The 15,528-nt window shown below is 43.4% G+C and overlaps 1 protein-coding gene across 1 annotated transcript in view; it reads left to right on the top strand.

The window, feature by feature from the left end:
- Positions 1–2,416: 2,416 nt before the first annotated feature.
- The window catches only part of TMEM163 (transmembrane protein 163), a 161,025-nt gene continuing 147,913 nt past the window's right edge, over positions 2,417–15,528 (top strand). Inside the window, exons 1-2 of the mRNA XM_065413845.1 lie at positions 2,417–2,576; positions 8,489–8,608. Of these exons, the coding sequence (XP_065269917.1) occupies positions 2,417–2,576; positions 8,489–8,608 (280 nt within the window). The remainder of the gene's footprint in view (positions 2,577–8,488; positions 8,609–15,528) is intronic.

Genomic DNA, 15,528 nt, shown 5'->3' with positions numbered 1-15,528 from the left:
GGAGTTGTTTGAATTTGTTTAGAAAAACCTCTCAGACTATTTTATATGTATAAGAATATCTTTTAACCCAAATAATTAAAACATTACTATTTTATCTTAAATACCCATTTGATGAGAAAAATAACATACACAGGGCCTTGTGGAGTTGCATATTGATGCAGAGCTCACAACTGGAGCAAGAGCACTGGGTTCACAAACACTGCAAGGGAGTAAGGATGAAAAGGAGATTAAGGTGAAGGGATGCAGGACCTTGCTTAGAATAGATGCAGGAGCAAGGGAACAAGCCCTCTCTCCACAGCCCCCTAATATAAACCCCTACCCCACAATACTGTAAAAGCATCAATTAAGTAACTCTGCTAAATAATGGCATTTCATAGGCTTCTATGAAAGTTTAAAAATATCAGCTTGCATCGCAACCCTTAATGTTTATTGAAATGTAGTTTTCCTATTTAATTAATTTATGTTTTAAAGTACAGTTGAATACATCTTGAGGATTAGCACCCAGGATTAAGAGATATAATATAGATTTAGGCCATTGGGATATTCATATTTCAGTAAACATTCCCAAACAGGTCCTATTAAACCATTAGAAAGAACGTCTCTTTCTAATGAAAGTGCTGACTACAGCAAGCATGAAGCACCTCCCCTAGATTCCGACAGCTTAAAATATAACCTGTGTGTTTGTGCAAACTCTCACTTGCCTTTCTATATACACCACATTTGATTACCACCAGCACTGATGAAGGAAAATGCTATTTGGGTACAAATCTCTATTTAGTCATTGCTAACAAGCAGGAAAGTAAAACAGAATAGCCATGACCAAGTTATTGGTTTTTGGCAGTGTTTATTTCCCCCCCACATGCCTTGGAGATTTTTAAAAGACAGTCAGTATTTCTTGCATTCCTCTGCAACCTTGGATGTGTCAGACTAGTGGACTGAGCACAACCTAGGGACCAGAAAGTGTTAAATTCTAATTAATTCTCCTCTGACTTGCCATGTGTATTTGGGGGAAGTCTTTTAGGGCAAAATTTATATACATGCACACCATCCCCTCCCATTCATGAATGGTTGATTTGATTTTTGGGCTCCTGCCCCAGCTACCTCCCATTAGACGCCTACAAAGTGAGGTACTTAAAAGCAGTGGAGATTTTTGAAAATGTGGGCAGTAACCGCTCTGTGCCTCGGTTTCCCTTTCTGTACAATGGGGATAGTAACCCTTCCCTTCTTCACTAGTGTGCTTTGAAAATGTAAGACGTGTTAGCTTCTGCCCTCAATAAGAAAAGACTGCAGTTTCTGACAGTTATTGAATAACTCTTCTCCTGAAGTACATGTTAAGGAAACTTCACAAGGCTAAAAGGAAGATGAAGTTTGTGATGGTTATGCGGGAGGGCCTAGGGGATGATTGAGGTGAGGTGAGGAAGGGCAGGGTGTAGGTAAGTTTGTGGATGTTATGTGGGAGGGCATGGGGGGGCTGTAAGGGATGATGTAGGGGAGGGGAGCATGTGGGGTGAGGAAGGGCAGGGTGTAGGTAAGTTTGGAAGGCGGTTGTACAGATTAGTCCTCCTTGGCCAGCAGCAGTTGCTGTGAAATCCTCAACAGTGGGTCCTTATTTCGCTGGTAAAAATCACCTAAATCCTCTTGAGTTTGATCCCCCCCTCCCCCCCAAGAATGGCAGCTCCTAGACTCCCCTCCCCCCCCCAAACCAAATCACCACAACGAAACAGAACGAAGAGCAGCGAAGCAAATTCCTGTAGCGGCTTCGAATCCAGGCTCTCGAGTCAGGGAGTAACGCAGGGAAGCCCAGCTCTCTTATCCCGCTCCTGCAGGCCTGGCTTACAGCCTTAGAACAGCGCCGAGAGGGGCTCGGAAGAGATTTCAAACCACCACCTACCTCCCCCTCTCCAGCGCCACCCCAGAAAACGCTGCCTGGCCGGGTCCCACCGGCACAGAGAGGTGCCGCGTCCCAGCCGCGCGTGGGACGCCCCAGCCGCGTGTTGCGGTGCATGGGCTGCAGTAACCCCGTCCCACAGGGTGTCCGCTCTCCAGGCAGCCCGTCCCCTGGGACCTCTGATTACAGCCCCCCCGCTAGCTAGGAGGGGTCACCCACTGCAGTTCCCTTGGACTCCCCTCTGGGGCTGGGCGGGGCCTCTAATTGCAGCCCTCCCCCAGCTGCTGGGGGGGGGGCTGATTGCAGCCACCCCCCCATGTGAGGAGCCGGGAGGCTGTTCTGGTTCCCCACCTGCCCGGGGGCTGGCGATGAGCCGCTGGAGGGAGCCGCCGGGGGAGTTTGTTTGCCGTCTGTCCCCATCCCCCTGATGCTCTGAGCCCAGTCTCCTCCTCCCCCCGTGCTGGATGCTCCACTCACTCCTCGCTGCCCTGCCACGCTCTGCTGCCGCCTTCTCCCACTCCGCGAGACATGGAGCCGGCCGCAGCCGGGGGCGACCCGGCCAGCACCCCGGACCCCACCATCGTGCAGCCCCCCGGGACCACCCCGCCCTACCCCTCCCGGGACCAGCAGGAGGAACAGCTGCGGATCGGGGAGAGCGGACAGTTCAGCGAAGGGCTGGAGGACAGAGGTGAGCCCCGTCCTTATGCCCTGGCCTCCCTCACCCCACATCCTCCCCTAAATCACCCCGGCAGCCCCCCACCTACAGCACACACCCTGCAACCCCAACACCCCCCTCCAAAAAAGCACACCCTGCATCCCTCCCCTAAATCACTCCTCGCAGCCCCCATAATAATCTCTCCCGTCCTAAATCACCCCACTGCAACCTTCCCCAAATGCAACTTTCTTCTAAATCACCCCCGCCGGCACCTCTGCTGTCCCCCATTACCCCCTTTTCAGTGCCCATCACTCCCCTACATTTCTCCCTAAGGCGTACCCCTCCCCCAGTCGCTCCCTGAAGCCCCTCTAACATTTGTTCCTCCACCATATCCCCTCTGCAGCCTCTTAGCTTCCCTCCGACACCCTATTATCATAATTGCCCCCCCCCCCGACACCTATCCTGACTCGCCCATTACAGATCCCAAGCCACTTACCGTTTTTTAATAATCCTGGCCCACCCCTCAACACACCTGCAACTCCTTTGCCTTCATCACCCCTGCAGCCCTTCTACTACACACCCTATACCCCCTGCACCTGTCCCTTACTTATTATTTACAACTCGCTTAACATTGGTATCTGCAACCCTCCCTTTAATCCTCCTCCTCAGCCCCTCCAATAGCTACCCCAACAGCCTGCGCCCAGAAGCTTCCTAAGACCCACCCTATACACTCTGTCCCTATGCCTTCCCTCATGCCACCACAGCCTCAAAACAGTACTTCTTTTCCAGATGAGAGGCTGACAGCCTAAGTAGTTCACGGAGATTGTCAGATATATAGCCAGTCTAACTGCTTTCCCTCAGAGAGTGGGCTGGGAGAATCCCCAAGGATGCAGTCAGGGCTAGGGAATCAGCGATGAGGTGTCCCAGAGGCTGCAGACTAGATGAATGGGAGAGGAGGGGAAGCTCCTCAAAGAAGTAAATCAGTGATAAAAAGGGAGGGGTTCAATGAGGGGACTCCAAGGAGGGACAATCAGTGCTGGGGTCTCTGCTAACATACCTCCTACAGAAAGGCGGCTGTTAGCGGATGGATGCTTGGTGCAACAGCTGCCAAGACCCCATCAGGGGAGGCTCTCAAAGGGGCTTAAATCTATAGTGCCCCCCAAAGTGCAAATCCCACCACTGCCAACATAAGCCATTCAAAAATCGTGAGTCAGATCTCCCCCTAAATCATGAAATTTAAAAAATAATAGTGGTTTGTTTGTTTTTTTACCTGCCCTCTTATTTGAATATCTGGGAAAAGCTGCCAACCTCTAAACAGTGTGTGATCATCATCTTTACAGGTTCAAAATTCAACCTTAAATGCACATGCACAAATGCAGGCTTCACTGCACTCCACTTACCCTCGCCTATCCCCTGGTTGTAGGAAGCTGCCATTTTATCCCTCTCTGTTCTCCTCCTTCATCACTATACGGTCTCCCTCCATGCTCCAACTCATGCTTCACTTCCATTCACTTGCTATGCTCCCACACAGTCTATTGCCCCTCACCTTCCCCCTATATTTTCCTCTCATTCTCCTTATCTTCTCCCTCTTTTACTGTCCTCATTTTACGGTCTGCACCCCACATTCCCCTGCACCTCCTCAGTCCCCATCCTGTGCCTCACATTTCCCTCCATCTCCTTAGGCTTCCCATATTCCTCTTTCTCTTCACAGTTCCTTTCCAGTTCCCTAGCCATAGAGTATAAAAGCATGACTATCTTCCTTGAGGTCCATCTGGGCTTCAGTCATATTGGGAAAATATGGGAATTGGTGCCCATCTTTACTAGGGACTACCTTGCTTTCATGGCCAAAGGCTGATCCATGACTGGAGCTCCTAGGTGCAACGATAATACAAATACATAATAAAATACTACTAATAATATAGGAAAATGGTAGCCATCTTGACAGAGGGCAGCTTGTGGCTTTAGTTCCATTGGAAGGAATGGGAAACATCAGCCATTTTGACTAAGGTCAAAATTCAAAAGTTTGGCAGGAATTTGGAGCTCTAGAGAAACTTAAAATCTGCAACCCCCACCCTCAAGGGAGATTTTGAGAAGAGATTTCCCAGCTAAATTGGCCTGTAGTAGGGTTAAAGGGGAAAGAGTCCAGTAAGCTGTCTCACTGTCCCCAGTATTTCCAGGAAAAGTTTCAGTATAATTTTTGCAGTTTGTTTATAATATTGCTGAAATATTGCACTTTTTACAGTGGCTCTTTCCAATGAATCATAAACATAGACATAGTCATATAGGTATGAATCTCTAATGCAGCTGGCTTCAATAATTTTTCAAGTACTGTACTTCTAAGGATCCTTTTGCATTTTGTTAGATCAAAAAGGGTCACTGAAGTATTTGGAGGGAAAATTGTTCTTTAAGGGCATTCCTTAGTTAATGAGAGTCTTTCCATGGACTCTAATTGACTTTGGATCAGGTCCTTGATTTAACATTGTAATCAGACAATAGGGTTTTATTTTTTTCAATTAAAAAACCCAACAACATAGAAATTCAAACATGACATTTTAAAATGCTATTTCAGTCAAATTAAAAAAACCCCAAACTTCTGTTAAATCAGCATGTGGTATCACTTCATAAACATCTTGTGTTCTGGAATTATTATTTAATGTAATAATTTTATTTTTTGTGAAATGTATATTTAGGTGGTGAAACATAATATAAAATGTACCAAATTCAATGCATTTAACAAATGCATCATCTTTACATTAGGGATATTTAGGTGCTAAATCAAGTTATTGTTTGCAGCAAAATTATTCAGCACCTCAGTTTCAGGGTGGAGAAATCTTGTCAATAGATGCAAGCTCGTCATTTTGTAGCAATGCAGGTCATATTTAAAGGTGGTCTAAAATGTGCTGTGGTCAGTTAAAATTAAACATTGTTTTGTAACACGCAGTGAAAAGATCAAAAGCTCTCCCTCATGAATCTGTTTGCTGTATGTAAATTAATGAGCTAATGTTTTTTGTAAAAGGATTTTCATGCTATGTGTTTGGTAGCTGCATGAATATGTGTGTATGTTTGCATGCAGTCCCCTAGGACTCATTAAAATGAGATGGTGCTTCTTGTGGGGGGAAAATTGTAAATAAATAAAAGTAGGTGACTTATTTTAGGGAGGAGGAAAAAAAGTTACATCCTGCTAACCAAGAATATTCCAATCATTTTTAACATACACATTACAGTATAGCTCTCATAGCAGGGGTGCTTTGATTTTATGAAATTAAGGAGCTGAATCTTATGCAGTGGGAAGCACTCTTGGCATTTGAATTACAATTAGTGATGAGAAGGGCTAGCTGTGAACGTTTTTATTTAGCTAAGAGTCTATATGATTCATAAACATCTATTGTATGTCTTGGTCTTCACGGCAGCAGCTGTCTGTTACCTGGGAATTGGATGATGTATTTAAAGAAAGAAACAAGCAGGAATGAATGTGTCATTCTACCTCATGTTTGTTTCACCTCGGAGCTAAAATCAGCCAAAAGCTTTACATCTGGACAGAATTTGGACCTTAAAGTAGAACCCTTAAATGCTTTTAGAAAAAAGAAAAACAAGGAGAGATGTTATTCATTAGAATAATGAAATCTTATCTTTATTTCTAGACCTGTTTTTAGGTGTTAGCCCCACAAAAGCCACCATTGAAATTGCGCACCTTTGTTGGCAGTGGCAGCAGACAGGTCTAGTACTGAATGGAGGAGGAATTACCCTCTGAACTGCTGTCCTTCTAGGCAGACTAAGTGAGAAGTTTGTATTGTTGCTACCCATTCCAAACCTGTTCTGTGAGCATACAGAGGAATCAAAGCCTTGAGGACTATCAGTCTGGTAATTTGAAAAGCATTAAATGTGTGTTGAAAATAAATGCAATTTAAACATAAAAATTAAGAAATAGGATCTCTTATTATAGGACCAAATTCTTCTCTGACATATAAGAGTTCGGCTCCTCTTAAAGTTAATTAGTTGCATGTATGTAACTGAGGGCAAAATTTGGCACATAAAGAATTTAATAATTATGTGTGAAAACTCTGTACAAACATTAAGTAATTAATCCTTATAACACCCTTGTGAGGTATCCTAGGCAAATATTATCCCTGTTTACCAATGGGGAAATTGAGGCAGTGGGGTTAAGTGATTTTCCCAAGAGCACAAAGTGAGTTAGTGATAGGAATTCCTAGTTCTAATCCTAGTTCTAACGCCCAACCCCGTTTTCAAGCCATATATGCTGCTTCTCATGTTTACAATACGCTAGCTTTACAAATTCAGAGCCCTACAATAGTTTCACTTTTCAAACACGTGTGTTTTCTGAAAAAGTGACAGACATCCTGGAAAAAGCACTGGAGAAGACTGACTGGATTTTACATTTGTTAAACAAAATATTCCAGAGATCATGGGTGAAACAGATTTGGATCAGATTTTACAGTTTCTAGTGAAAGGAATATATTTAAAAAAAAACTTACTTAAATGAATATCATAATTAGGGCTAAAAGAAGATGGGTGGGGGGAGAGAAGGTGTCTTTATTTTAAATTAAAATAACTTTTTAAAGCAGGGGAGAGAGGGAGCAGAAGACTATCACTATTTTTCTGATATTTAAATTGAATTGTTAGCTGGGCATTAGGATGGGGGAGACGGGAAGGTTCCACAGTTGGAAAGCATGGTGAAAGACAAAAACAGTTTTTAAAAATTGGTTAGGACCTAGGACCCAATTCTGCACCCACTGCACTGATTTCAGTAAGAGCAGGATCAGGCCCTAAATTCCTCTCTCATGTCCCTCTACGTGGGGATTGTATGCCTTTGCAGGAGGATAGACTTTATGCTCTAACGGAGAGACAAGGTGGTGGGTGAGGTAATATCTTTTATTGGACCAACTTCTGTTGATGAGAGAGACAAGTTTTTGAGCTACATATGGCTCTTCCTCAGGTCTAATAGGTCTTTTTCATCTCTAAGACTTTTTCATCATCATCCTAAAATACATATGCTCCTTCTTTGATTCTCCATGCGAGCACTGTATTTTAATGGATCAGCAAGTTAACTTCTCAGGTGTGTGAGCCTGGTGAACTTAACACTCCAACACAAGTTTTTTCCTGTGTTCTTATAGTTCTCTTCTGGAACTAGGGTGACCAGATGTCCTGATTTTATAGGGACAGTCCTGATATATGGGGCGTTTATTTTAATATGGGTTCCTATTACCCCCACCCCCGTCCCGATTTTTCGCACTTGCTGTCTGGTCACCCTATCTGGAACTAAGGCCAAATCCTGAACCATTGAAGTCAATTAAAGTTTTATCATTGACCTAAATAGGTGCAGGATCAAGTCCCTCATGTGTACCTGTATCGGTGAGCAGTGTCTACATGGGGATAAAAACCCCACGGCTGGCACGGGCACTGCGGCTGAAAAATTGCTGTATAGACACTGGGGCTTGGGCTGGAGCCTGAGTTCTAAGACTCTGTGAGGGTGGCGGGTCCCAGAGCTTGGACTCCAGCCCTAACCTGACTGTCTACACAGCAATTTTTAGCCCTGCAGCTTGAGCTCCACAAGCTCGATTCAGTTGACCCGGGCCAGCTGTGGCCATGCTCGTGGGGCTTTTATCCCCATGTAGACATACCCAGTGAAATTACTGTGAACCTTCCTTTAGTTGCCTGAAGATTGCAATGCTCTTCTGGGGTGAAGAGTGCAATTAATATCAGGTGAAATGCAAACATTAGAGCCAAAACATGTTCTCCTTGCTCACTCAAGCACTCCTATTAGCTTCATTCACCTGAATTCAGTGAGGTGAGTAGAATTAGGCTCATAATGTACCATATACGATATATACAATTATCTGTTTGGTCCTGAATTGACACAGATGTGTTCTTCTTTTTTAAAAGGAGTAATGTAATGTTCACACTGCTTTGTGTATTGCTTTTATCAGGTTTACTAGAAAGCAGTACAAGGCTAAAACCTCATGAAGCTCAGAACTACAGAAAGAAGGCGTTGTGGGTTTCATGGGTCTCCATTGTTATCACACTGGCTCTTGCAGTGGCTGCCTTCAGTGAGTATTGGGAATATTTTAAACTCTTTAAGCCTTTTTCTTGGCTATCAGAATTTCTCAAAATGCTACAGGATGCTTTATGCTTTTATATCTGTATTACTGGTGGAGTGATTTCTTTGTAGACCGCTTGGGTCTGCATGGTGCTTATAAATTAGTAAAACAGCTTTTTCTTTTTTTTTCTTTTTTTCTTCAGCAGAGAGGGTTGCTGAGGGTCAGAGGAAGATATAGGATATTTTGATTCCTGTTAGCATTTGTGCATGTGGAAAACTGTTCATTTTTCAGACTAGTATTAAAAAAATCATTATACAGTGGATTCCTTTCAACCAAGGAGGTCAAACATGAGAAGTCTAGACCTACCTGAGGCTTATATTTGGAATGCTGTGAAGATAGAAGATGAAATGTAGTGGGGAGATGTATAATTTCTCTTAGGCTGGCAAATACCCTAACACAAAGCTAATTTTTGGGAGTGAAGTCACAATCTTTTTAATAAGACTATCTTCCTGGAGGCAAATTTAATGCCATCTATCTGGTAATCATTTTGATATGGAGAATTAAAAAATAATTCAACATTTTCATTGTGTGAAAAACTGGGTTATAGGTTATTTTTTAATTTTGTGCTGAGTAAAAGTGTCTTTATTTAACTGCACTAAACAGCACTTTTTTCTGTTTTAAAATAACACATTTACTACCAGTTTATTATCCTAATACAGTGATCTTTATTTAATTTGATGGATAAAACCTGAATTTTGCAGTGAATAAAAAAAAAAGTTAGTTCCCTTTGTTTGTTTATTTATTTAGAGCCCAGAATGTTTACTGCTCATTTAAAAGGAAAAGCTCCATGCTTCTAGCTAGGAGACAAGAGGCTTCTGAGATCCTCAGAATGTCATCCTTCATTTTGGAAAAGACAGACTTGTATTTTCTGGGAGCTGCAGCAGCATGTGTTTTATTATTCCAATCTGCAATGTTGGACCTGCTGCTGGAAGTTGGTGTCAGCTCCCAAGAGGGATTATTAGAATCTGACCAAATGGTCTCTGCAAAATTCAGCATATATTACTCGAAGCTATTTATATGAAAAACAAGTACAATAGTTTGACTTAAAAAAAAAAAAAAAAAAAAAAAGAGGGAACATTTAAAAGCAGCATCTAATGCATTATAGAATATAAACATTTTATGAGAAAGTAGGACAGCTGAGTTTACATTTTGTTCTGCTTCATGAAAATTCAGTAATTTCTTTTTCATACTGGCACTGTACGAACAAGATTGATTATTGTCCCTTCCAAAGAGTTTTGTTATGAAAGTTTTATAAAGATAATAGATCAGGTGATATATATGAATTATGGTTATTCAGACTTACTTATATTATAGTTAATAAAGCTAATACAATTATTTTTAGTCACTTGTTTTCAGAGATTTAATTTAATGTTCAGAAATACCAAGAAGTTGTTTTGTTTCACTGAAAACAGCTTTCATTTATCAAAGTTGCAAGACATTAATAAGTACAAAAACAGATTACTATAAATATCCATTTTTCTGTGAAATATTATGATTTTTAAAGTTAGTCTGGATAATTAGATTATTTGAAAATTTTACCTGGTTATTATTATTATTATCATTTATTCTTTGTATTATGGTGGAGTAGGATGTGAAAGCCAGGTATGATTATGATGATGAGGACACTGTCGAAGACAAGCAGATCATAGGATGACAGAGAAAATAGTGCAAACACAACTAAGGTCAGTCAGACCGAGAGCCATGCTTTGGGATGAGAAGATGATAGCACCTAGGAACCCCAATTGGGTATCAGGGCCTCATTATGCTAGGCACTGTATGGGCAAGTAACAAAAAAGACATAGCTTACAATTGAGGAGCCAGTTCTTCAGCTGGTATAAATACACATAGATCGTCACTGGAGCTATGCCTATTTATACCAGCGGAGGAATTGGCCCTAGTTGTCAGATAGGACACATCAGTTGGACAAAAACAAATAGGGTTCAATGTGGGGGACTGAGGTGATGACATAACACTAAAACAAAGTTTACCATAAAGGACGAAGTCTCGTCTAATCACCTGTCTAACCAGTCATCTCCTTTGTTTATTTTGGAAAGTATTTAATGATGCATAAACGAGACCCTGATCCTGCAAATAAACACCTGCTTAATGTCTCGTGTGCAAAGCAGGTGAGTAAATGTTTACAGGATTGGGGTCTTAGAGTGTAAGCTTTTCAGGGCATTCATTTCTCATAGTCACTGAGCAGTTGTCTTTAGGAACGTACATGTAAGAGTGATTTAAAAAAAAAAGATATACGGTAACTCCTCACTTAACGTCTTCCCGCTTAACGTTGTTTCAAAGTTACATCGCTGCTCTGTTAGGGAACATGCTTGTTTAAAGTTGTGCAATGTTTCCTTATAACATCGTTTGGCTGCCTGCTCTGTCCACTGCTTGTAAGATTCTGTGGAAGAGCAGCAACTTTACAAAGGAGCATTGCACAAGTTCCTCTTCTCTGCCTCCTTTCCCTCCCTCCCTCCCAGCACTTCCCCTGCCACCAAATAGCTGTTTGGCGGCGCTTAGGACTTTCTGGGGGGGAGGGGGAGAGCGAGGAAATGTCGTGTCTCCGCTCCTCCTCCTCCCTCCCAGAAAGTCCTAAGCGCTGGGAGGGAGGGGGAGGAGCGGGGATGCGGCATGCTCCGAAGAGGAGGTGGAGTGGGGGTGGGAAGAGGTGGGCCTGGAGTGGAGCGGGGACGGGAAGAGGCGGGTCTGGAGCATCTCCCGGCAAAGCTGGCGCCTGTTCTTCTGGGGGGAAGCTGCTACTGCTCCTGCGCAAGGTGCTTCCTAGTGTCCTTGCCTGCAGCGGGATGTGCCTGTGTGGGGTAAGCCAGGGGCACCTCCCAACCACAGTACAGTATTGTACAGTATATAATGCCTTTTGTCTGCCCCCCAAAAATTTCCTTGGAACCTAACTCCCCGCATTTACATTAAATCTTTTGGGAAAATTGGATTCACTTAACATCATTTCACTTAAAGTTGCATTTTTCAGGAACATAACTACAACGTTAAGTGAGGAGTTACTGTATGAAAGAAGCTATGGTAAATATTCAGCACGCATGTAATCTCAGGAAAAGACTTAAAACTGTAATGACATAATTTTTATAGACTATACCAAATGATTACACCATTCATCTTCATAGTGAAGCTGGCTACCCTACAATGAATGAACAATGGGTCACTTTTTGTGTAATACATTGTTAACATGTTAATTAAGGACGACCTCCTTGCCCCTTCACTTGAATTCATTGGGATTATTGACAACAATAGGGAGAGCAGAATTTACCCCCATATATTATAAATACAATCAATTATGCATAGGCTACTTGGTCTTAACAGGGTGGTAATTGTATTTATGCTCAATAACAGTTAATATTTACAAACATATTGATTATGTCCAACTTATTTTAGGTGTTTGGAATACATCTTTTTTCGTTGTATCTAGATGCCAAATTTGTTAAGAATTAAAAGCAGATGCAATACAAATCTTGACATTAAATCTCTGTGAATATTTAAATGATCAATTGTCATATAATTAACATGTTACAAATGCATTATTAGAGCCTTTTATATTCTTACTATTAAGTGTCTTTTGAACTCTGAGTGATTGACTGTTCCATATGGTCCTTTACAATTTCTTAATTCTGATTGCAGTTTCAACAGTTGACCAGCTCATTAAAGTCTCCCATGTTATATCATTCATTATCTGCTCCTTTTCTTTTATGTTTTCTTTGTTGTCAGCTTGTTCCTCTAGCCCAGGGGTTTTCAAATTTAATTGCACCATGACCCCCTTCTGACAACAAAAATTACTACATGACCCCAGAAGCTTGAAACCCGCCCCCCCAAGCCCTGCTGCCCCGGGGTGGGGTGGGGCCAAAGCCTGAGGGGGGCAAAGCTGAAGCCCAAGGCCTTCAGCTCCAGGCAAGGGGCCTGTAACCTGAGCCCTGCCACACAGAGCTGGAGCCTTCAGGCTTTGGCCCTGGGCGGTGGGGCTCCAGCTTTCGCTCCGGGCCCCAGCAAGTCTTAGCCAGCCCTTGCGACCCCATTAAAACAGGGCTGCGACCCACTTTGGGGTCCCAACCCACAGTTTGAGAACCACTGCTCTAGCCAATCCCTGAGTTAGGAGGCATGCCAGGTGATCAAAAGGTTGCTGCCTGTTTGATATAAATGACCGGTTGTCAGTTTAGTCATCTGACTCTGACAATCCTTCGCAAACACCTGCTATTTCCTCACAACCCATTCAAACTATATTTTTACTACTTGTTTATAAAGGCAAAGTGTTGGCTATACAGACCCGATCTTCAGTTTCAGTGAGGAACAATCTTTCCACTGTACCTACCATCTCGTGAGCCTGCTCTGCTAGATGTTTGATAGCTGTCAGACTGCATTGCCTGCCTTCTGACTACTTCCTTTTGATTTGTCATTAAGTTCTCCCTGTACACTTCTCTTTCAGTCTTCATAATATCCCCCCCCCCCCCAGGGAGTCCTGTACGTTCTTATTGCACCACTACTGCAGTAGCACATAAAAAACCTGTTAGAGAGGGGGACCAGCAGTGAGACTGCATGAGACCGGCATCTGTAAAAATAGAAACATTAGAAGGATAATAAAAATTTTGGGAGGGGTGTGTGTGTGTGTTTGGAGGGAGGGCGGTGGAAGTTGAGATTTGTTCCCTTCGTGCTTACAGTGCTTGCAACTAAAATAATCTCTAATTTTGTTTTACAATCCCCATCTTCTGGTGCTGCAATGCAGTCCCCATCCTTCCATCCAGGATTAGCTAGAGCTGCATTCAGAACTAATTTTGCAGCTCCTTAATCAGCTGGAATGGTCACTGTGTGATGTGAGGTTTCAGAGTAGCAGCCGTGTTAGTCTGTATCCGCAAAAATAACAGGAGTACTTGTGGCACCTTAGAGACTAACAAATTTATTTTTGTTAGTCTCTAAGGTGCCACAAGTACTCCTGTTATTTTTGTGTGATGTGAGACATTCCTTTCCAATGGGCTGAGCTTGTTGTCCCTGCAGAATTTGCATAATCTTTGATATGATAGTATTCTTAAAGGAGGTTGATAAATCTGACACTAATGGTGATAAGCATGTGCAAAGAAGGTACTTTTAGGGAAGGATGATTGTCAGCAGGGGCTTAGAAGCTGGGCTGCATCATGCTAAGCTATCTTTGTGCCAGGCTTATTGTTGAAAGGGGCAGTGGGCATGGCCAAAATTCACATATAGATTGTAGTGCTGTGAGAAAAGACATTGGAAATCCTATGGACCATTGGCGTGAAGGAAAAATCTTTGTATATCTCCACAATACCCTGCTTCCACTCTTCAGCATCATGTCTTGCTCATTTGCTATGTTGCTATTGGGGGTCCTGACGTTGTCTGCATTAATTTGACCCCTCTGACAGGGTTTTTAGGCTGTGAATGGTGAGTTAGACTCATAGACTTTAAGGTCAGAAGGGACCATTGTGGTCATCTAGTCTGACCTCCCGCATGATGCAGGCCACAAAAGCTGACCCACCCACTTTCCCTTAACTCAGCTGTTGAAGTCTCCAGATCGTGATATAAAGACTTCAAGTCGCAGAGAATCCTCCAGCTTGCGACCCCTGCCCTATGCTGCGGAGGAAGGCGAAAAACCTCCAAGGCCTCTGCCAATCTACCCTGCAGGAAAATTCCTTCCCGACCTCAAATATGGCGATCAGTAGAACTCCGAGCATACAGGCAATAATCTCCAGCCGGACCCTCATTTTACCAGCGATGGCACGTTATTGCCTAATTGACTAAAATCACGTTATCCCATCAAACCATTCCCTCCATGAACTTATCTAGCCTAATCTTGAATGCACAGTTAATGCACAGTGATTTATAATATTTTAAAATTAGAGGTATAATAAACTCTAGTAATGGAATAACAGATGTGTAATGGTGTAGCATAGGTACCTTGTGATGAATGAATTGTGGAAGTCACAGTAAGTTGCTACTGAAAATCCAGCTGGATGCCTGAAAGAGGGAAGCTCACATTTGCTTCCGCTTCTCGCCGAGCTGGAGTTCAGCAGTCGACGGGAGAGCGACCGGGGATCAATTTATCGCGTCTACACTACATGCAATAAATTGATCCCCGATAGATCGATCGCTACCCGCCGATCCGGCGGGTAGTGTATACATACCCTAAGATTAGAGCTATAAAAGCCTTGAGTGCCCATAAAGCCTTTATAGACTTTAATTAGGGTGACCATATGTCCCGTTTGGGCCGGGACAGTCCCTTTTTTAAGCCCTCTCCTGGCCATCCCGACTTTTTTTTTCCTGAAAGGAGGCATTTGTCCCATTTTTGCAGTTGCCGACTTGATCAGTTGGCAAGAGCAAACAGGACAAATGCCCACTTTTGTCAAAAAAGTGGGGTGTGGTGCGGAGGAACATGCAGAGTGAGTGTGAGTGGAAAGGCCAGCCAGCCCTCCCGCCCCCATTTCAGCATGTGGGGCCAGGGGCCAGGCAGGGCTCCAGCGACTGGCAACAGCTTCCTAAAGGGGCTCCTGCAGGGTTCCAGCAATGGGCAACAGCCTTGGGAGGGGGGTGGGGAAGTTGACAGGGTTCCAGCAACGGGCAATAGCCTCACCGGAGGGTGGGGGGATGGCAGGGTTCCAGCAATGGGCAACAGCCTTGCTGGGAGGGGCGGGGGCTTGGGCGAGTGGCTGGAGATGTCCTGTTTTCTCTTTGGGAAATACGGTCACCCCACATTTAATTTATAATACCCTTGATATCAATGAAGCCTTAAGGTGCAAATCTACAAGGCCCTTAGTGTCTGGAGACCAGACTCTCTCAAGACTACTCATGCCCATTGTGCCATTTGTTTTTCTGGAATGCTCTTGCTTCCATTGTAGACCAAG

Source organism: Emys orbicularis, chromosome 11, assembly GCF_028017835.1.
Source record: "Emys orbicularis isolate rEmyOrb1 chromosome 11, rEmyOrb1.hap1, whole genome shotgun sequence".
NCBI classification, from domain to species: domain Eukaryota; kingdom Metazoa; phylum Chordata; order Testudines; family Emydidae; genus Emys; species Emys orbicularis.
Note: the sequence above shows the minus strand (reverse complement) of the source record. Positions and strands in the feature narration are given on the sequence as shown.